Below are 23123 nucleotides of genomic sequence, written 5' to 3'. Positions count from 1 at the left end.
AGCTCCCCTTGAGAGTGCTGGCTGCAGAGGCCAGGATGGGGAGGGAAGAGAAGAGAAGCTACAGGAGGGGGAAGGGCAGGGGAGAGGAGGAGGAGGGGGACCCCGGTTCTCCAGCCCAGGCTGTCAAGCCCCTGCCGAGTCACTTCTGCACCCTGACTCAGCCCCGCGCCCAGCACACAGTAGATGCTCAGTAAGTGTTGTCGGACTGAGTCAAGTCTACCTCCGAAATCAAGTCTCTGGGGAAGGGGAGGAAAGGAGGATGAGCAAGTAGAGGAGGGGCAGAGAGAAGTGGGGAGAAGCAGAGGCAGGACCGAGAAGACAGAAGGTGAGCTGAGAATGGACAGGACGACGGAGAGGAAGAGACAGGTGGCGACGGGGGCGGTAAAGCAAGAGCAGGTGCTGAGGGCAAGGCCAAAGGACAGGGGGGAGGGTCGCAGATGTGGGGTGCGCTGGCAGCTTAGGACTGGCCCTCCTCACCTTTGACCAAAACCTGGGACAGCCCGGGGGCATGCAAAGCTGTGGGCAGCTCAGGAGTCCTCGAGGTCACAGCCTGTGTGTGCTGCTGTCGGAGCCCAGAGGACACAGACTCTCCAGGCGACAGCCAAGTCCCCTTGGCTTGGCCAGACCAGCGGAGACCCACCCACCTTCCCTGAGGCCCACAGGGAGCAGCATCTTTCAGAAGGCAGGCAAATCAAAATGTCCCCATAAAGCCACCTGGCTGTCACTAGATGGTGATCTCAGAGATCTGCCCAGGGGCCCAAGGGTCGGTGTCATGGGGCTGGGGTGGGTGGGGTCCCACCTTCTGGAGTGGTCTGGCTGGTGCCTCCAGAGCCTCAACTGGTCGGCTTCAAACTAGAACACAGGCCCAGTAGTGTAGACTTGGGCAGGGCTGGGGAGTGGGGTGGGGACGGGGCGAGGAGTCCGAGTGAGGGTAGAGGGAGGAGGGCTGGGGGGGCAGATGGGGAGGGACGGCAGGAGAAGGAAAGAAAGACGCCTCATCTTGACTGAGTGCTGTCTCCTGGGTTTACCATGCAGAGATCCACCCCGTCTCTGCAGCTCTACTTCCTGTCTGCGCTGCCACTCCAAGGGAGACGTGTGTGGTGTCCCCTCCTTTCTGTGTGGGGACGGCAGAACTGATCTGAACTCAGACGCCCTCTTGCAGACATCAGGGTGAGGGGCCTAGCTCTGCTGCCCAGGGCCGGGTGAGACTCTCCGTTCCTGCCCTGGCTCTGGACGCTTTGGACACACCCTGGGAAGACTCATTTTCCCCCAGCTGTCCTCCTGGGATAACTCAGCTCAGATGGAACTCCCTTCCACTGGCATCGCGTGATGGATGGACGGCGGCTAATCAAGATGTCACTGTGCCTGCCTCCCAGCTTTGGCCAGGGCGAGAGGTGATGGATAGGAGGTGCTCTGAGCACCTCTGAGGAGCTGCTGGGAGACGGGTATGGACACAAGCTGGGCGGGGCACTGTGATCTCCAAGAAGGGACTCTAGAAACATGGTGGGAACTTCTGCACCTGCCCCTCCATCTGTCCAAAAAGGAAGAGTCTTCTCACATACCTGGGAGATAAGGAGCCAATAGGCAGGTTCCTGGGCACCCAGCCACACGGGGCAGGCTGGGCCCGTAACAGTTGCCCCTGGCCAAGCACCTACTGTATGCCAGGTGCTGTGCACATGGACACAGGTCAGAACAAGCAGATGGGCCACCTGTCTGCATGGAGCTGACCACAATGTCCATTATAGCCTCGAGGGCCACCCCGGGGGTAGGCGCTGTGGCTCTGGGCACAGTGAGGCGGAGTGGCCACGGCAAGCACACACAGTTGGGAGTGGCAGAGATGGGGTTCCGACCCCACGGCAGGCAGCACCCTTGCCTGGGAACCTCCTCTGGACTCTACTGTGATACAGGCTTAACACTGTCTCTTTGACATCACCTTGCCCAGGTAACATCTGTCCCTTGGAGTCTAGTTTGCTTCTGCCACCCGCTGGCCTTGGGACACTCGCCTAACTTCTCTAGGCCTCAGTTTATTCATCTGTGTGATGGGAGGAAACCAGGTCAACCTGGCTGCTGCTGCTGCTGCTGCTAAGTCGCTTCAGTCGTGTCCGACTCTGTGCGACCCCATGGACGGCAGCCCACCAGGCTCCCCCGTCCCTGGGATTCTCCAGGCAAGAACACTGGAGTGGTTTGCCATTTCCTTCTCCAATGCATGAAAGTGAAGTCGCTTAGTCGTGTCCAGCTCTTCATGACCCCATGGACTCCAGCCCACCAGGCTCCTCCGTCCATGGGATTTTCCAGGCAAGAGTACTGGAGTGGGGTGCCATTGCCTTCTCCAAGGTCAACCTGGCAATGACGCAGAAATAAGAACTACAGGGGGATAAGTGTTTTTGTCTGTTGCATTCACTACTTTACCCCTGTGCCTAGAACGGGGTCCTAACCCAGTAGGTGTTCAGAAAACATATGAGTGAATGAGTGATGTGCCAGTGCTCTGGCCCATAGGAGGCGCTAAGTATGGGCACACAGTAGGTATCTCGTGAATGTCAATTAACTGATGAACAAAACAATATATGTGGACACTGGAGCTTTGTAGTATCATCTGAGGTCAGAGTCTGAGTCATCCAATTCCATCTGTCTTTCTCAAGACTTCTTTGGTTGTTTGACGTCTTTTTGTGTTTCCATATAAATTAAATTGTTTTTGCTCTCGTTCTGTGACAAACGCCACTGGTAGTCTGATAGGGGCTGCAATGAATCTGTAGATTGCCTTGGGCAGTACAGTCATTTTGACAATACTGACTCTTCCAGTCCAAGAACATGATCTATCTTTCCATCTGTTTGTGTTTTCCTCACCTTCTTCCATCAGCATGTCGCAGTTTTCAGAGTGGAGGGCTTCTGTCTCCTTGGGTAGGCTCACTGCTAGGTATTCCACTCTTTTTGATGTGATGGTAAATGGGACTGTTCCCTTAATTTCTCTTTCTGATCTTTTGCTGTTAGTGTATAGGAATGCAAGAGATTTCTGGGTGTTAATTTTGTATCCTGCAAGTTTACTGAATTCATTGATAAAGTCTAGTAGTTTTCTGGTAGTGTCTGTAGGATTTTCCACGTATAGTATCATGCCATCTGCAAACACTGACAGTTTCACTTCTTCTTTTCCAGTTTGGATTCCTTTTTATTTCTTTTCCTGTAAGTATTGGTGACTCAAATTTATGAAGGCTTATTAGAAAAATCAGGATATGATCATGCAAAAATGCTGGAATTTCTACTCTTTGTAACCCGGGAAGCTAAGAATCCAGGCTTTGGGAAGCAGACGCACGGGTTCAGATCTTGGCTCTGTCCCTCCCTTGCCATGTACCCTGTGAAGCCTGGCTGTGAGGGTGGGCACCGTGACCCTGCTGAACCTCAGAGATGATGGACATCATCGAGACAGTCAGTACCGCTGAGCAAGGCCCACAGACGCCTCTGCCTGCCCCCAGCTCTTCATGGGAGGTGGGCCCTGGTGCAACTGAACTTGCATACATCACTTATTCATTTCACAACGTGACTACTTGTGAATACATGCCTAAGATCCTCACGATTGCTTTTCAGTTAATGGCCCCTCCCATCAGGGCTACAGAAGGCCCTGGATTGAGGGCAGATGTTCAAGAATAAGCAATTCCTGGGACTTCCCTGCTGGTCCAGCAGCTAAGAATCCACCCTGCAACGCAGGAGATGGGGTTCGATCCCTGGGTGGGGAACAAAGATTCCACGTGCTGTGAAGCTTTGAAGCCCGTGCATCACAACAAAAGATCTGGCACGACCCAACCCATGAGCTGCAACTCAGACCTGACACAGCCACATAAATAAATGTATTTATTTTTAAAAAGAATAAGCAATTCCTATGTCCGAGCCCGCTCTGAGCAACACAGGAAAGGTGTGAGGCTACTCAGGTCTGTTCAGCCTCAGAGCAAGCCAGCTGCTGAGACATGGGTCTGGTTCAGGCCACACCTTCCCCTGCCAAGCCATCCTGTGACCACAGCTCCCTTGTTTCTCCTCTGGTGCCAACCATGGAGGAGATGCTCCAAGAACACTGGGTGAAGAATAAAAAGGCACATCCTTTCATCTCGTCAGGATCTGGATGATCAGCCCACCTTGCAGATGAGGAAACTGAGGCTCACCAGGGAGAAGCCACTGCTCGAGGCTCACACTGCTCAGCGGCAGAGCTGGGATCTGAAGCAGGGTTGGCCAGATCTCACACCCTTGCTCTGCCCTTCACAATCACAGGCCCTGGGCATAGAAAGCTAGGAGGAAACCGCAAGGAGCTGAACTCATGTCTACACGCGTGCACTGTTCAAAATCCACTGAGACACAGTGACTAACACATCATGAGGCCCAAGTCAGGGAGATGCTGGCTTCGCCGGTGTTAGAACAATCACACAGCAAAAACCAGACTCTCCAGGTCTGAGTTGGAGCAGAGCCTGGGCCAGCAGTAGCTACAGGAAACTCGATGCAGATTTAATGACCCCATGAATCATCCCCAGAGACATACTGTCACCCCCATTTTTCATTCACACCCTGAAATTAAAGAGGAAATTAAAAATGTATTGATGTTCTTTAACAGTGAGGCCTGGATGGGAAACCAGATGTCCTTTGAAGATGGCCTGAAGGTTCCATGATTGAGTCCCACATAGAAACTGATGGTCTGTAAGAGAAGCTGGCATGGCGCTCAGACTGTGCCTGACATGGCAGGAAACTCGGCACATTTATTAGGCCCCTACAGTGTGCATGGGAATTCTGCATCACAGGAGTATGTTGTGCCTTTAGGCTTTGCAGACGTTATTCGATTTTCTCTCCATGACAGCCCTCTAAGTCAGCTACTAATAACCTCCCATTTCACAAATGGGCTCAAGAAGGATGAGCCAGTTGTCACAGAGTAAATGGGAGAATGTGGATTTGAATCCAGCTTTGGGAACACGGGTCCTGACTGCTCTGCCCTACTGTTCGTTACTGTTGACTGTTCTGTTTCACAGAGGGGGAAACTGAGGGTCAGAGAGGCAGATGGAGAGGGAGGAGCAGAGCCCAGGCTCCCACCTCGATCTGACTGACTCTATATGACATTCGGCTAAGCTCCTCACAGGAGAAGATGGGCTGCCTTAGCCTTTCAGAGGCACACTGAAGGGTGGATGCTGCGTCAGCCCATGAAGAAGGGTCAGCAGTGCAAGAAGCTCCAGGAACACCGTGAACCCTGGAAATGCTACGAGAGGCTGGCAAGCGACGGGGAGGGTCCGGGGCTGGAGAGCACAGCCTCTCTGGAGGTGGGGTGCAGTCAGGCGTTCAGAAGAGGGTAGGATCTGGGGGTGGGGGTGATGCTGAGGAAGAACTCCAAGGAGAAGAAAGTCCCTCCTACCAGCTAGTAGCTTGTTCACTGATTTCTGCAAAACCCTGGACCAGCAAGGGCTGGTGTCTACATTTCATAGGCAGAGGCACCAAGACTTAGAAAACCCCTCGGCTGAAAGGGAAGATTGAAAAAAAAAAAGGCTGAGCCCGAAGAATTGATGCCTTTGAACTGTGGTGCTGGAGAAGACTCTTGAGAGTCCCCTGGACAGCAAGGAGATCAAACCAGTCCATCCTAAAGGAAAGCAACCCTGAATATTCACTGGAAGGACTGATGCTGAAGCTGAAGCTCCCATACTTTGGCCACCTGATGCGAAGAGCTGACTCATTTGAAAAGACCCTGGTTCTGGGAAAGACTGAGGGCAGGAGGAGAAGGGGACGACAGAGGATGAGATGGTTGGATGGCATCACTGACTCAATGGACATGAATTTGAGCAAGCTCTGGGAGATGATGGACAGGGAAGCCTGGCGTGCCACAGTCCATGGGGTCGCAAGGAGTCGGACACAACTGAGCGACTGCGCAACAACAAGAAGCAAGGAGGATGCTGGGCATGGAACGCTGAAGGAGACCTCAACAGCGAGCCGAAGAGAGGTGGAAGAAGCCGCAGAGAGGCCCGCAACCTGGTTACTTCTGGCCTGAAGGTGGAGAGACTCAGGAAATAGATTCTGGAAATACACTATATTCCTTATAGTAGAATGTTTTTATGAGACAAGACAGTGCTTAAGCCGTGCTTGCCGTTTTCTCTGATCTTAAGCAGGTACCGAGTCCTTGACACTTAAAAAACCGATCTGGTGAACTGCCCTCAGGACACCACCTGTGTATCTCCTGCAGGTGGACAGAATCTGCCACGTCTCACCCGCATGTTCTTACTGGCCAACCAGTTACTGGAACCTGGGAGTTTTGAACAGAGCTGCCATCAGAATCAGGCTTGACTCTCTACAAAAAAACAGTCTGTTTCAATGGGAGTGGGGCAGTAGGGGAACCATTCTGGTTTCAGTTCAGTTCAGTTCAGTCGCTCAGTCATGTCTGACTCTTTGCGACCCCATGAATCGCAGCATGCCAGGCCTCCTTGTCCATCACCAACTCCCGGAGTTCACTCAAACTCACATCCATCGAGTCGGTGATGCCATCCAGCCATCTCATCCTCTGTCATCCCCTTCTCCTCCTGCCCCCAATCCCACCCATTCTGGTTTAAAAGAGACTAAAGGCTGGGACTTCCCTGGCAGTTAAGTGGTGGTTCAGTGGCTTCCCTGGCGATTAAGACTCTGTGTGTCCACTGTAGGCGACGTGGGTTCAACTCCTGGTCAAGGAACTAAGATCCCACATGCCACGTGGTGCCACCAAAAAAAAAAAAAAGACTAATAGAAGATGTTAACAAGAGGGGAAATTGAGGGTAGAAAGACAGGGAAGGGGTGGATATGGGTGCTCTGTTCTTTCAGCTCAATTTTTCTTTAAGTCTAAACCTTTTCTAAAATATAAAGTCTGTTTTTCTTTCTTGTAAATAAAAGAGAGAGACCTGAAGAAACAAAACAACATAATACAATGAGTGTCCTTAACAGGAGCCTTCTTTTTAAAAACTACAGTGAGGGGACTCCCCTGGCAGTGCTGTGGCTAAGACTCCATGCTCCCAATGCAGGGGGCCCAGGGTTGATCCCTCATCGGGAAACTAGATCCCACATGCTCCAAATAAGGGCTCACGTGTGGCAACTGAAACCCAGTGCAGCCAAATTAAAAAATTAAAAAAAAAATAGAAGTACAGTGATACAACTTCAGAACAACTGGGTTAATATAAACGTTGGGATCTTGGAGGATATTGTGGATCTGTTCATTTTCTTAGCGGTGAAAATGGTGCGGCAGTTTGGAAAGCCCTTCTCTGGCGGGACAAAGATGCGAAATTATTTTAAGGAGAACTGGCATGGTGTTTTCAACTTACTTTCATAGTGCTGGGGATAAAATATATGTTTCGATATAGACAGAAGTAGAGAGGAAGATAAAGATAGAAATAAAATCAATATTAAAAAAATTATCAAATTATGGTAGAGGCTAGCAGAGTGACAGTGCCCAGTCACCTTCAGGGTTGAGAAGAGAAGAGAGACAGAAAGGAGCGGGGGGAGGGGGATAGGAAGGGATGCTTTACTGGTGATTCTATTATCAATTAAAAAAAAAAACCAAAAAGCCAGTATTTCTGCCTGACTTTCAGTGTTCAGCCCAAGTACAGCCGCCTCCAGAAGTCTGTGCCCACCTCCCAGCCTGGGCTGGGGTCTCCTCTGATCCTCAGCGCCCCTGTGTTTTCCTGTCCTCCGTCCTGTAACCGTTTGCTTACTTGTTTACAACTCTCAACAACTAGACTCAGTTTTCTTCTGTGATTTCCCAGGATCTAGAACAGTCCATCAAGGGAAGTTCGTGGAATGGGAAGAATGAAAGACAGGAGGAATAGGAGGACGCGAATGAAGAAACAAGGGACAAAAGGCCTCATCTGGCAGGTTCATTCAGACCCCAGTAGCCCCACTTACGGGTCAGTCAAAGCCGCTTCTCTGCGCTTAAAACCAAGAGATTCAAAACCAACTTCCAGTGCACAACCTAGAGGGAATTCTTCCTATGTGGGAACCCGATCCAAAGCCCGGTCTTGTTTCTCCAGAATTTCATCCCCTTCAGAACTGAGAGGGAGCTGGAACCACATTCTCCTCCTGGAGAGACAGAGACGCAGAGAGCCTCCTGGGTCAGCCTGAGATGGGAGAGCACCGGCTCTCAAACCTCAGCCTGCCCTTCAGACACAACCTCTACGATGTCCTGAAAGAACACACAGGGTGTGAAAAGTGACCAAGTCGGATCAGAGAGTCCACTTGGGGTCAACACAGGTAAGTAAATTCACGATGCTTTCTTTTGGTTTCCAGGCACAGGCACTAGCTCTGCTGAGTACCATACAACGGCAGTAACCACAGTCTCTGACTTTTCACAGCACCCAGTTCGTCATAAATGCAGCTTTAAGTGAATGGAAGTTATCTGTCCATCCACCCCTCCTCCTTGCCATTCAGAACCTTCTGTGGAGTGCCATGATGCCAGCTCCTGCTGACACTGAGGTGAAGGACCCTTGTGTTCAAGAAGCTGATACTCTAGAGGGGAAGGAGTTGACCAGCCTATGAGTAGAGGGAAGTATGAATGACCCTTCATGTCCTCCTGGGCTCAGACACCAAGGAAGAAATATTTACTGAGTAAAAGGAGTAGAAAAGTCTGATTTTAGCAGATCACAGCTGATTCCAGATGTGATCGTCCAGCTTCTATGAGAGAAAACCTCCTCAAAAAAAAAAAAACACAGAAAAGCTACATTTAAACATAAAGGCACCAGAGGGTTCAAACAATAGCCCTATCTAACACAGAATCTAACACAGAGCAGAAGTGAGGGTGGTGGTCGTCCTTGAGTAAGGAGGAGGTCATGACTGCAGTGGATATCGGAAGGTGTTGGGGCGCTAGCCACGGGCTGGTTTTGATGTGGGTAGTAATTATTAAGGTATGATCAAGTTTTGAAAATTTCATACAGACACAATTTTCGGTATGTATGTCTGCATAAGCTGACTTAATGAAAATTTAGCTCAGAGAACCACAGATTCTACAAGACTGTTCTGAACAGTCAGTGATCAAGCCAAATGGTTTTACACCAACTTGCATCTAACTTAGGCGAGCCTCAAAATTCCTGAAGGATTCGCAGATCTACCAAAGATCTAGAGCTCTAGATAGAAAACACCCCTCCTTCCCACGGAAGCCTGCCCAAGAGTGATGCTGGCACCAAGCATGAACCCGGACAGACAGACTTCTCCTGCCCCTCACTTGCTCAGGCCTTGGGTCCACGGTTAGTATGTTCGCACTGAACATTTCCACATCTTACCCATTAATCTTCTTAATACTGATAAAACTGAAAAGCACTCTTTTGTTCCAGGAACACATAAAACCATTTTCATGAGAGACTCATTCATTAAGTACATTCAGGATGGATTAAAGTGATCCTGAGCTCCAGTTCTAAGAATGCAGAGACCAGTAAATAAATGTGCTATTGAAATAAGATTAGCAGTCAGTGCTTAACCTACTTTGAGAACAAGCTGTTTTCAATGCCAAGTATCCTCCATTCATATTTACATAATTAATGAACTAATTACAAACGAGTCTTATCTAATCATTTAAGCAGGTCTCACGTGACCCAGCCTTGGCCCCACTTCTGCGGTAGAGTAACTGCACTTCCTTGAGAGTAATACAACTTTATTTTAAAACAATACCCTATAATTTAGACCTTTTTACTAATTCAAGCCAGCCTTATCCTACATAAAAATCAACGGAGGCTGATCAAAGGAGGATGGTGGTGTCTAAATTTATTGCTTTTAAGCGAAGAACCACAAGCCAAGAGTATGGGACCGCAAATGTTTACAGAAAGCACATTTTTTCCCTGAAAAAGGAAAAGTCGTAATGCTGCCTTTTAGCCAAACGAAAAGCAGTTGTGTTAAATCGGTACCAAAGCAAATGATACATACAACAGTAATTAGCTAAGATTACACAGTAATTAAAATCACGATGATTATGTGAGTGAGAATAATTTATACAATAATCTCCACGCTGCAATATGGTACTTGTCCAATAGCAACAGAGCAGAGCCATGTTTGGTAATAAATTCAAATCACAGCATCTCTAATTACGTGGTGATAGATCGTGGTCACTGAGATTTAGGGATAAACAAAATCTCTGACCAGGACACACACAATTCTGTTTGGACTTCCCAAGGCTACCAAATGGGGATCCCAAACGCTTTCCCCCTTCCCCCCACAGGGAGCCGTAGACCTTCAGGTTGCCCCACTATATCCCACTAATCCTGGTTCCACGCTGCTAACAACTTGCTCTGTTGCTCTGTGACACAGACAGGTAACTCATCTGGCAGAGCCACCCTTGGCCAGAGACAGTCATAAACAATATGTAAGAGTTCTTTTAAAAGGGCATGGCTGTGATCCAATGAAACTTTAACAAAAGCAGGTCAAGGGCCAGGGTTTTTTTTTTTACTGTGCGCAGTCATTGGCTGACTCCTGTTGTAGGTGACAGGAAGCCACTGAAACCAGATTTTCATTTGAGAGAGATTTGAGAGGCTGGAGTGCAGAGGAGGGATTAAGGTGGGTGGGGTTGGAAGGGCTTTGCCAGAGTCTAGGACAGAAATGGTGGCCTGGCTTCAAGGTGTGGACAGTGAGGATGGACAGAAGTAAGACGGTCAAGAGTATTTGCCTGAAGCGCGGAGGCACAGAATAAACAAGATTTAGCCATCAGTGGACGATGGGGATGAGCCAGAGGGAAGAGAGCCTCAGAAGCGTGGAGGGCTCCAGCTCGGGTGACTGATGACAGGACCTCCACGTGATTCGGATCACACTGGTGGGGGAGAGGGAGGAGGCTCCCCCGGACACACTGGGTTCAGATACCACAGAGACAGCCAGGTGGCCAGCTTCTAAACTGCAGGCAGTTACATACAATATACATGTTTGCCACTTGGAAGAACATGAGTTGGAGGGCTAGATTTGGGGATCACCTGTTTACAGTGATGTTCAAGCTGGTTTTAGAAAAGGCAGAGGAACCAGAGATCTAAACTGCAGGCAGTTACATACAATATACATGTTTGCCACTTGGAAGAACATGAGTTGGAGGGCTAGATTTGGGGATCACCTGTTTACAGTGATGTTCAAGCTGGTTTTAGAAAAGGCAGAGGAACCACAGATCAAATTGCCAACATCCGCTGAATCATCAAAAAAGCAAGAGAGTTCCAGAAAAACATCTATTTCTGCTTTATTGACTATGCCAAAGCCTTTGATTGTGTGGATCACAATAAACTGTGGAAAATTCTGAAAGAGATGGGAATACCAGACCACCTGACCTGCCTCTTGAGAAACCTATATGCAGGTCAGGAAGCAACAGTTAGAACTGGACATGGAACAACAGACTGGTTCCAAATAGGAAAAGGAGTATGTCAAGGCTGTATATGGTCACCCTGTTTATTTAACTTATATGTAGAGTACATCATGAGAAACTCTGGACTGGAAGAAACACAAGCTGGAATCAAGATTGCCCAGAGAATTATCAATAACCTCGGATATGCAGATGACACCACCCTTACGGCAGAAAGTGAACAGGAACTAAAAAGCCTCTTGATGAAAGTGAAAGAGGAGAGTCAAAAAGTTGGCTTAAAGCTCAACATTTAGAAAACGAAGATCATGGCATCTGGTCCCCTCACTTCATGGGAAATAGATGGGGAAACAGTGGAAACAGTGTCAGACTTTATTTTTTTGGGCTCCAAAATCACTGCAGATTGTGACTGCAGCCATGAAATTAAAAGACGCTTACTCCTTGGAAAGAAAGTTATGACCAACCTAGATAGCATATTCAAAAGCAGAGACATTACTTTGCCAACAAAGGTCTGTCTAGTCAAGGCTATGGTTTTTCCAGTGGTCACGTATGGATGTGAGAGTTTGACTGTGAAGAAAGCTGAGAGCCAAAGAATTGATGCTTTTGAACTGTGGTGTTGGAGAAGGCTATTGAGAGTCCCTTAGACTGCAAGGAGATCCAACCAGTCCATCCTAAAGGAGATCAGTCCTGGGTGTTCTTTGGAAGGACTTATGCTAAAGCTGAAACTCCAAGACTTTGGCCACCTCATATGAAGAGCTGACTCATTGGAAAAGACTCTGATGCTGGGAGGGATTGGGGGAAGGAGGAAAAGGGGATGACAGAGGATGAGATGGCTGGATGGCATCACTGACTCGATGGACATGAGTTTGAGTGAACTCTGGGAGTTGGTGATGGACAGGGAGGCCTGGCGTGCTGCAATTCATGGGGTCGCAAAGAGTTGGACACGACTGAGCGACTGAACTGAACTGTTTACAGTGACGGGGTTAAAATCACAGGATTGCCTGGGACCCAGTGGACAGAAAAATAGGTGAGAGCAGCATCCCGGGATCCCCAGCAGATGGCGGGGAGGGGCTGGGGTGGGAAGGAAAAGACCAGAAAAGAGAAGTTTGGGTAGCGCCAAGGAGCAGAAACACTTCCCTAGTGGCTCAGCAGTAAACAATCTGCCTTCAATGCAGGAGATGCAGGTTGGATCCCTGGGTCGGGAAGATCCCCAGAGAAGGGAATGGCAACTCACTCCAGTATTCTTGCCTGGGTAATCCCACGGACAGAGGAGCCTGGTGGGCTACAGTCCATGGGGTTGCAGAGTGGGACACGACTGAATGACTGAACGGTAACAACAAAAGGAGCAGAAACAGCTAAAAGGCCAGGTGGACAGGGGTTCCAAGAAACGTCTAACGGGCCAGTGCAGCAGAGAAGTCCAGAAACAGATCCAGACTGGAGAACATCCCCTGGTTTGTCCCTTAGGAAGCTGCTGACACGCTGAGGAACGTTCCAGTGGTGGCCCAGGGCTCTGGGCTGGGGGAAGCGGAGGCAGAAACGGGAGGGGAGTGAAGGCGCTGTGCGGGGACCCCACTCTGGCGAAGCCCGGCTCCAAAGGGGGGAACCGGACTGCAGGGTAACGGGTGAGGATATAGTTAGGCCGGGAGGACCCCAGGGTGTTCATAACCCACAGAGGAAGGGCAGCTGGAAACGCGGAGCCGAGACTGTAGGAGTGAGCGGGCGGCGGGGCACGGATTCCACGCAACCAAAACCGGGTCTCGTTTTCTGGGACCAGAGGGAAGCTGGGGCAGACGGTGATCAATTTACAGGTACCGTTCTGAGGCTGCTGTTTTTCCTTTGAATGAACCAGGAGTTTAGGGTGTCTGCTCAGAGTAAGGAGTTGGACACAGAGGAAAGTCAGGATGGTTTGGAATAACTTGTCCAGTAAAATGAAAGAAAACAGGCCAGTGACAAGGCATCAGCGTCTATACAGCCGGTTCAGTTAATGCCCGTCTGTGCTTGGACCCTGCAGAGCTGTGTGAGTGACCAAGGCTGAGGTTCTGAGAGACGTGGGCATGGGGCTTTGGACGAAAATGGGGCTTGGCCCCCTTTGGAGAGCCCGAGGTGCTGTGAGGACTGGAAGGGAGAGGACAGAACCCTTTACTGGAACACTCTACTGGCAGGGTGGTGGCCCAGGGGGCAGGAGGGAGAGGCAGGCACCCTGCAGGGCCGGGCACACCGTGGGCTGGGAGCCCTGGCACCAGCTGCAGCCGGCCATCAAGAGAGGCTCTGGAGCCAAGCCGGCTGCCACCACCAAGCCTATAAACTCCCTCCCCAGGGGCACGGAGGTAATTTAGTGTCTCCATCTCCAGAAGCTCTTGCATTTATCAGCAGCTTCATGACTCCTGGGCTGTAAATCATCAAGCTTTAGGCATATTTCTCTTGAGTTGACGTCCTCTTATAAATAATACAAGGAATGCTTTTACTTTTTTGGCAGAAGACTGCTTTCTCCCTCTCTTCTTTTTTTAGAGTGACCTTCTTTTTCAGTCAAATTTGGAAATGTCCAAGAGACTCATTTGTTGATCCCTGTGATGGGCCAGGTCATATGGGGGTGCATGCCATAGAGTTCCCCTTGTCTCTAACCTGCCTCCACCTCCTCAGCAAGGACAGCGCCCAGATGACCCGGTAGCATCTGGTCAAGTTTAAAATGCAAATTCCCTTTGACGGAGAGAATCATCTGTCCTGTGCACAAGAGTGTGTGTGTATGCGTTTAAAGGCTAACAGGTTAATAGGGCTGGTGTGTGTGTGTGTGTGTTTAAAGGCTAACAGGTTAACAGGGCTTCCCAGGTGGCTCAGTGACAAAGAATCTGCCTGTCAATTCAGGAGATAAAGAAAGGAGGGTTCTATCCCTGGGTTAGGAAGATCCCCTGGAGGAGGAAATGGCAACCCTCTCCAGTATTATTGCCTGGGAAATTCCTTGGACAGAGGAGACTGGCAGGCTACAGTTCATGGGGTCACAAAGAGTTGGACTTGACTAAGCATACACACACAACAGGTTAATAGCAAATATCCTGAAATCAACTGAAAGTGAAACAGGAGTACAGTTTAATAAATCCATGGCATCATTTTAAGATTTTCTGCAGGAATTTAAAAGAATGAGATAGACTTATGTGAACAGACAGGGTGTGATCTCTAAAGTATATTATTGAGGGAAAGAAAGAAGCACTTTGAGAATTTAGATACATTTAGGGCATGGCAACCCGCTCCAGTGTTCTTGCCTGGAGAATCCTATGGACCCAGGAGCCTGGTGGGCTACAGTTCAAAGGTCACACGAAGTTGGACACAACTGAAACCACTTCACACACAGACAGAGGTGCGTAATGTGGTACCATGTCACTCTGCGCTTTAAAAGCCCACAATACGCTGTGTATTTGCTACAGTACGTGTGTGTTTATGAATACATAGAGAAAGATGTGGAAGGGTACACACCGGACTGAAGACACTGGACACCTTTTGGAAGTGAGCTGAGGTTGGGGTGTGGCCAAGAGGACTATCGCCTTCTCAGTTATATTCTAATAAAAGGGAGAAGTATTTAGAGATTATAAAGCTGGATGTCAAGGCACCTGAACTCTGGGTCAGTCTTTACTATAAGCTTAGGTGAGATAGTTCCCTCTGCAGACCTCACTTTTTCCCATTTATATAATGAGAGGATTGGACTAATAATAAATAATCTAATGGTCCCTTCTAACTCAGAAGTTCTAGAATCTTTAAACTGTAAACATACTCCAAAGAGTATGTTTAAGAGTACACGTTAATAGGTTAATAAGGGCTCAAAATTTTCAAGGCTTAACGCCATGGAATCTGGCACTCAGTAGGCACTTAATAAATATCATTTGGATGGATGTTGAATACTGACCCTTTTATAGTTTTAATATTAATAACGGGCCAGCTCTTTGCCAGTAAACTTTGCCAGGTGAGTGATTCACCTCCTGGATAAAAGTCAGCATCATGGCAGCATGGCAAACACAATACAGGCTTTGGAAGGATTAAAACCAGAGTGCAAATCCTGGCTCTTTTGCTTCCCTCCTGATGACATGGAGCAAATTACTGACCCTCTCTGAATCACAAAGCTGAGTTGTGACCAAGTACAGTTAGCATTTCTGCTCAAGTGTTGCTCTTATGGTCAGTTATTCATTCAACAGACATTTATGGAGCACCATCTGTGTGCCAGCCAGAGGGACACCAACATGAAGAAAATGACAAGGGGCTTCTGGTCCCTTCTTGCCTCCTGCTCCACTGCTTTCCTTGGTGCAGGCCCCTCTGCTCTGAGCTGCAGCTGGACCAGCCTGAGGACTTGGAGGGGAGTGGGCAGGGAAAGGGGGGCTGGGCTCTAGCGAGGGCTGCCTGAGGTGCTGCCCAGGGCGAAGCTACAGGAGCTGGGGTGTGGCTGAGTTTGCCTCAATCAGTTGCTCCTGAACCTCTGGGCCTCGGATCCCTCTTGTGCAGCATGGAGGTGATGGCATCGGTTCCCTGGGGTTACTCTGGGCATCAAATACCAACACCAGGAAAGCAGCTGGTTTTCTTGAGCTCTTTCTAGGAGCTGGGCTCTGAGTGCATCTTCTAGTTAGTCCTGACAATGGTTTACTCACAAGAAGACATGGAAAGTTAAGCAACTTGCCCCAAATTTATGGTTACTAATGGGGGAAGGGAGAAAGGGATACACTGGGAACTGCAACTGACGTGTACACACAGTTGTTGTTTAGCCTCTCAGTTGTGTCCGACGCTTTTGCCACCCCACGGCTTGTAACCCTCGAGGGTCCTCTGTCCGTGGGATTTCCCAGGCAAGAGTACTGGAGTGGGTTGCCATGTCTTTCTCCAGGGATGGAATCCAATTCTCCCGCATCAGCAGGCGGATTCTTTACCACTGAGCCACCAGGGAAGCCCCATATACACACTACTATATATAAAATAGATAAGTAATAAGGACCTACTGTACAGCACAGGGAACTCTAATCAATACTCTGTAATGATATACAGGAAAATAATCTAAAAAAGAGTGGATACATGTATATGTGTAACTGATTCACTTTGCTGTACAACAGAAACTAACACAACACTGTAAATCAACTATCCTCCATTAAAAATTATCAAACAAACAAATCCTTTGCCCCAAGACTCACAGCTGCAGAGGAGCAGCCATGGGACTGGAAGCCAGATGCTCTGACTTCAGTCCACGTACAGAAATCACTTCAGCCTCTCATCTCCCATTCAGCTCAGAGTGTAATTCCTTATCGTGCACCTAATATAATTATGAAACTTTTGGATATTATGTTAAAGTGCTTGCACATTCAGCTCTGGCCCCTGCTTCCTGATACACTGGCTGATCGGGGAGACCAGAAGTTATTTAGTTATCAGGAGAGAAAAAGTCCTCAGCATTCGGAGTTCGCCGAGGACATGGCTCTTTCTCCACACAGTCTTTGTTTTTAATTAAGAGTGGTAATCAGATAATCTTGCTTTAATTAACTCCCCCGATGCGCCCCATTCTCAGGGCCTCCCTTTGATATTTTCAACATCAAATCTTTCAGCCTAAGATTATCAGCAGACATTTGCCATTTGCTGAACATGCCCGAAAGCTTGGCAAGAACTCCCACCCACTTCTTTTCGTAAAGACAGCCTCCTGCTTCAGAGCAAACCCGTTTCAAGTCAGCAAGGGCTCGTCTGGGTCTGCTTCACTAGTATGTGATTTTTCTATCTTATCACATCGGCTCTTCTGTTATCACACAAGCAGTGTGCATTTCATCTTAATTACGCATCTGTTTAATCCATAATTTCTGATTTATGGCCATTGGCTCCTCATTACAAGAGGGCTGCCCTTGAAAAGGAAAACCAAATGAGCTGAGAGGAATGGAGCTGGAAAGCAAGAGGGAAGACAGATTTAAGTCCTGCAGCTGAGGCTGAGGCCCATTTGTTGGAACAAATTATTATTGGCAATCCTACAGACTTGTGAGGGTCCCATCTCAAGGCATGACTGAATTTGTCTCCTTCCATGGTAGGAAACAAAATATAAAATTCTGACATTCTAAGAAAGCTGAGATTTCCAAGGAAGACATCATCCAGCCTAACTGTCTTTATACAGACTTCCCATTAAAAGAAACAAAGCCAAAAAAACTTCAGTAAACATGTTTATAAAGAAAATTTAAATATAAAACTATCTATAAATGGAAAATTAGTAGGACTTGCCTTAGATAGAAAGCAAACATACTAAATCTACAGCTATTTTTAAAAATGCTCGTCCCATGCTATTTGAAATCATCTGGAAAACCATGCATTACGTGGGCTGTATTAGATCCTCTTCATTTTGACTGTTTGGGGCAGTAAATACACTTATACTTCCTGTTTCACAGATGAGGAAGTGAAGGCTCAGAGAGGGTAACTGGCCTGCCGTAAGTCACACAGCTAAGAAGCAGCAGGGCCATACCTCAGATTGGACCGTGCACGTCCTTGTCTAGGACACAGGAAATCGAAGACTTAAACGGCAACATGGGAAGCCTGGGATTCCTTGAACTACTGGTCACCCAGAGGCAGCAGGGGATACTCTTACCTGGGGCTGAGGATACGGCTGCTGATGGCTGACTGTCGAGAGGGGGTCCTTGCGGTGTCTGTGGCCAGGGACAGAGTACAACTCAACCAAGACTGCAGACTGCCCTCCGGCTGGGAGCTGAGGGTGGAGACGTTATCTCTAGAACCAGAATGCAAGATGTTGTCAACACGACGACAACCACAGTCACAGCAATAACTAGATATTCACCCCTCAGCGTGAGCCAGGCGTGGTGCTAAGTGCTGAACATGCCTCACTTTACCAGTGCTCACAATACCATCCCTGAGAGGTGGGAGCCAGCACTGTACCTGTGACATAGATGAGAGTAGGGATCTGGGGAGGCCAGTGTGGGTCTTAACCAAGGTCACCTAGTTAGTCAGGGATGAAGCTGGGATACAAACCCTGGTCCCTCCAATTCCAATGCTCATGTTAAAAATCATTGCTATTCCTTGGGAAGAGAAGTAATATAGATGCCAAGGTATTTTCCAATTGTGGAGTAAAATTTGGCATTGGATTTCAGACCAAATATGTTCATGGAATCTATCAGTTGTGAGGGTCTTAAGTGCTTGCCTACCTTAGCTGGAATGTCTCTGTGGACGAGACTTAATTGTACACCCCATTTCTGAAAGCAGCACAGGGAGAGGCCATGGGGGCCTGCCACTGATGTGGGTGTTGAATGACTATTTCACTTCCTGGTTGAAACGGTCACTCATTTACGATATATAATAAATATACATATTCACAAATTTTGTTTGTTTATAGAACACTCTGCACCATGGGAAGGAGCTATAAACATGAACTCAACATTGACCCTGTCTTCAAGAGCCCACTTGAGCAGAGTAGACATCTATATAAATAACCATAAAATCAAGAAGAAAACTATCAGTGCGGTAGATGAAGGCTGACGGGTTCTAAGGAGGACAGAGAGGGAGCCCCGATTTGTTTCTTGGAGGGTAAGGGAAGGAATGCAGTAGTGGCTGCTGGGCTACATCCTCTTTGACGGTTGGAGCTCGGCCACACAGGCCTGGAGAAGGGAGCGTCAGGTGGAGGGAACCGCACCCACACAGGTACAGAGGGCACGGGAGATACAGGAAGAGGAGTCCCAGGTGGAGGATAAGTCAGGACCAGAATGTGCAGGGCTCAAATGTCAGTCTAGAAACTCTTCTGAGGCAACTGACGTCTGTCCTTCTGACAGTGTCTGACGGGTGCGGTAAGTCAAAGGCTCCTCTTTGTCTACGAGAAGTCTATGGTTCAGTAGTATGTCCCCGGTGCTGGGTGTTATGACCATGGAGTCAGAGCTCCTGTGGACACTGCGGTGACTGTCCAGGTGGGTGTTCCTCCTGCGCACTGGACACAGCCAGGGGCTCGTCTCTGGCTTCGGTGTCACTGGCTCAGTTCTATCCAGGGCTCACTTACATCTCTTTTCTGCCGCTGCCACCGCCGCAGTCCACCGCTGTCTGGACGCTAGGAGGAGGCACAAGAAACAGTCCGTTATTCTTGGGCTGCCAGGGCCTGGGGAAGAACACAGTCTTTGATGTTTTGAGTCCCGCCTCTGACCTTTGCTGCTGTGTGATCTTAGGCAAGTTCCTCATCTTCTCTGAGCCTCCTCAGCTCCTTTGTAAAATGTAGCTAATCACAGGCCTCTGCCCAAGCTCTGTGGAGCTGACCAAGTAAGATCACCCTTATGAACGTCTCAGCATGGTTCTTGGCAAATAAGCAGTGTTAATTAAAGGGTAGCAACCATTACCCTTGCTCCTGTTTTAGCAGGACTAGTACTGCTATTAATAGCATCATAATTGTCAGTGGGCGAGGCACTGGCTTTATATCCTTTGTGACTGCTTGCCAATCAGACATGGGGCTGTGGCGGTCAGCTTTCTCAGTGCACTCTGGGAAACTCGGAAGCTAATTACAATGGTGGTTCTTCTTTAGGGAGAACTCTTGATTCAACAAACATGTTTTACACGTGATCCCACTAATCACCTTGCTAGTCTCCCTCGTGGAGCTGAGGAAGCTGACACCCCTGTCCAAGGTCACAGAGCTTTGAAACCCAGGTCTGTAAGAGCTACTCGGCTCATGCTCCTAGCCAGAGTGTAGTCACCCAGTGTACAGGTACAGACAGTCAAACCACAGACTTCTAACACGCGAGCCTGGCTTCTCAGGCCTGGACCCCCCAGCTTTGTTCTTCAGTGGAATCTGGGCAAGTCCTTCCCAGAAGCCCTGGTCACTTCTGAGAGGCCCCTGTAGCCTTGGTCCCTTCCCTCAAGGACCCGTCACTCTCCTGACCTCGACTAACACTGCTTCATCCCCATCAGACTGCAAGGGCCCTTCCCAGGCCAAGAACATAGCTTACTTGTCCCTTTGGCCCCACGGCTCAGGCCAGACTGGAAGTTCTCTTGGATGGTGTCTAGTGAATCCAATAGAAGAGGGGTCTGTAAATGACAGGCCACTGAATCTACATATCTGTTCTTATTAATAAAGCTTTATTGGAACATAGCCACCGCCACTCATTTGCATTTTATCCGGGACTGCTTTTGCTCCTCAATAGCAGAGTAGGGCAGCTACAACAGAGACCACACTGCCTGAGAAGCTGTAATATTTACTATCTGGCCTTTTAAAGAAAAATCTGCTGACTTCCTCAGTATAACGAAAAGCACCTTTTGTGAACCATGCTTTGAGAGGCAGAATAACGACCCCAAAGATGTCAACATCTCAATCTTTATCTCAGGAGTCTGTGACTGTGTTTCCTGAGGTGTTAAAAGGGGCATGCAGATGTGGTTAAGATCAAGGATCTTGAGACAGGCAGGCTGTCCTGCATTATCAGGGTGGGCCCCCTCTAATGACTCTGGTCCTTAAAAGCAGAGACCTTTCTCCAGGTTCGGTCACAGGGACTTGTGACTATGGAACAACAGTCAGAGATGCAACATTTCTGGCTCTGAGGATGGAAGGGGCCATGAGCCAAGGGATGTGGGTGTCTTCTGGAAGCTGGTGAGGAAATAGACTCTCCTCCAGAGACTCCAGAAGGAGCGGAGCCCTGCTGACACTCTGACTCTAGCCCAGGGAGACTCAGATTCCAGCCCTTTGTCTTGTCAAGGTCTTTGTTCTTGGCCAAGTCACTGGCCTGTCATGCCGGCGAACTTGCGTCTGTCACTTTGATGTGAGGCAGGGGCATTCCTGTGTCATGAAATTTGAGCTAATTTGCTATGACAGCAAGAGATAGAATGAAAGTATCTTTTCTAATGACCCTAAATCTTCTTGAGGATAATTTTTTTTTGATATAACTTTTTAACAAACTATTTAAAAATACTTCAGAACTTTAACTGAAGTGGTCTAAGTGAGTAGCGCCGGCTCTGTTCCCACTGGTGTCTGAGTCTCCTCTAAGGCTCTGTGCACTGGGGCTGCGGAAGGAGCGCCAGGCTGGGAAGGATGGTGACTGAATCCTTGTGCCCTCCGTGTGGCCTCAGCCTTCTGTCCCGTCTGGGGTGACAGGCGTCCCCGTCTGTGAAATGAGGCTTCTGGACCAAGATGCTGAGGCCCTGTCTAGCTTGGACGCTTAAAGACCATGCACAATGGAGAGGTCCTAGACCAGGAGTCCTGGGCCTTTTATAAGCATCGTTTATGAGGACTGTGGGACTTCCACCTCCCCAGATGCACAAACACAGACTCGAATTTTAGTGCAGAATCTCTGGGTTCATGGTATGATCTCTAGAACTCATGCATGGACACCCCTCACTTGATCTACCCGTTCACAGACCCCAGATAAGGACGCTGGTTCCAGCTGACCAAAGAAGCTAGAATGTGGTAGGCGGGGGGCCTGGAAAGCAGAGGGAAGGGTTTGAGTGAATAGGGCTGCATCTTCTGAAATGCTCAGAGAAAGAAAAAAAAGAACTGAAGAGCCCTGCAGTCCAACCCGTACAGTTCAAAATGGTGTGGCACTCCCCTTAGAAACAGAAGAACAAGGTTTCTTTTGCCCGAGAGCAGGGAGGAAGGGAAAAAACTGGCCACCGTGGGGCTGGAGGCCTGATGACTGAGAGGGAGGAGCTTTGGGCCCACTGTCCACCCGGGAGTCTGTGAGCCTGAGTAAGAGAGGCTGGGCCCAGAGATCCCGGTGGGTGCCTGGACAAGCGAACATCCCCATAACCCTGAGGGCGACTAGCCTTGAGCTCTGCAGCAGACAAGGTCTGGGTATCCAGGTGTACTTCCTCACCCACTTCAGTGGACTGAATACTGATCTTTACCTGCATCCTGCAAGGGAGCATCCTTAGAGCACAATATAACTAACCAAGGCACAGCACAACTGGACATCTCAAAGCGCGTCTCTAGTCTGGGGGAAGAGCCCTTTCAGAAGGAGGGCAGATTTAAACACTGAGTCCACCCACAGGGAACCCTCCTCTCTCACTCCAATCCGAGGATGGCTACACTCCATCCTGAGGCAGAATTTCCTATAGGCGTTTCCTTTGGTGTAATAGGGGACTCTTCCTAACTAGAGAGTTTAAAACGCACTGACCCTTCCACGACATGAAGAAAAAGTCTGACCTCAAGCTCATGAGGCAGACCCATGTCTGCCTGTTCCTGACCGTTCCTTCCGCCCTGACACAGGAGGGACTCAATGATGGTGGTGGTGATGATGGTGATGATTTTAATCTGCTGGGCAGGCAAGCAGAGGCCCAGGAAGGGCAGGCGACCTGTCCCTGGTCCTGATCTCCTTGGCAGTGCCACCAGCATTGGTACATGATATGTGGTCCCTGGTTTCTCCCTCATCTCCTGACACGTGCTCAGTGGTTCTTTCTCTTGCCTTGGTTCCTGTGACTTTTCAAGAGGAGCATGGGCCAGGCACTTGTGGACAGGTGGACTGCTGGTGAGCAGCAGAAGTCATTAAACGTCTCCCACTGTATTCCCTTCCATGGAGCCTTTGCCAGACAGCTCTGGTCTGAATACAAACACTGCCTGGGAAGTGACGCACAGATGCACTGGCCCCATGTCACAGCGACAGACACAAGCTCACCAGGATGACAGGCCAGTAAACTTGGCAGAGAACCGAGACTTTGACAAGAGAAAGGGGAAAGATGGGGTATGTCTGACATGACAGCAGGGCTTGCTCACTGGAAGTGTGGGTGACGGGGTCAACCTGAATCAGATTACAGCCCCGTCACTTACTGTGTGAGCTGGGGCCAGTTTCCTGACTTGTCTAAGCTGCAGTTTCTTCGTCTGTACAATGGGGGTGATAATGGTACCACCCTCAGAGGGTTGTTGTGAGAA

At 49.0% G+C, this 23123-nt stretch overlaps 1 protein-coding gene across 1 annotated transcript in view; it reads right to left on the bottom strand.

Annotated features, from left to right (window-relative positions):
• Positions 1-23123, bottom strand: part of MYO18B (myosin XVIIIB) — a 223757-nt gene that overhangs the window by 5213 nt on the left and 195421 nt on the right. The window contains exons 41-42 of the mRNA XM_070769757.1: positions 19284-19331; positions 17871-18008 (exon numbers count right to left, since the gene is read on the bottom strand). Of these exons, the coding sequence (XP_070625858.1) occupies positions 17871-18008; positions 19284-19331 (186 nt within the window). The remainder of the gene's footprint in view (positions 1-17870; positions 18009-19283; positions 19332-23123) is intronic.

Source organism: Bos indicus, chromosome 17 (assembly GCF_029378745.1).
Source record: "Bos indicus isolate NIAB-ARS_2022 breed Sahiwal x Tharparkar chromosome 17, NIAB-ARS_B.indTharparkar_mat_pri_1.0, whole genome shotgun sequence".
NCBI classification, from domain to species: domain Eukaryota; kingdom Metazoa; phylum Chordata; class Mammalia; order Artiodactyla; family Bovidae; genus Bos; species Bos indicus.
Note: the sequence above shows the minus strand (reverse complement) of the source record. Positions and strands in the feature narration are given on the sequence as shown.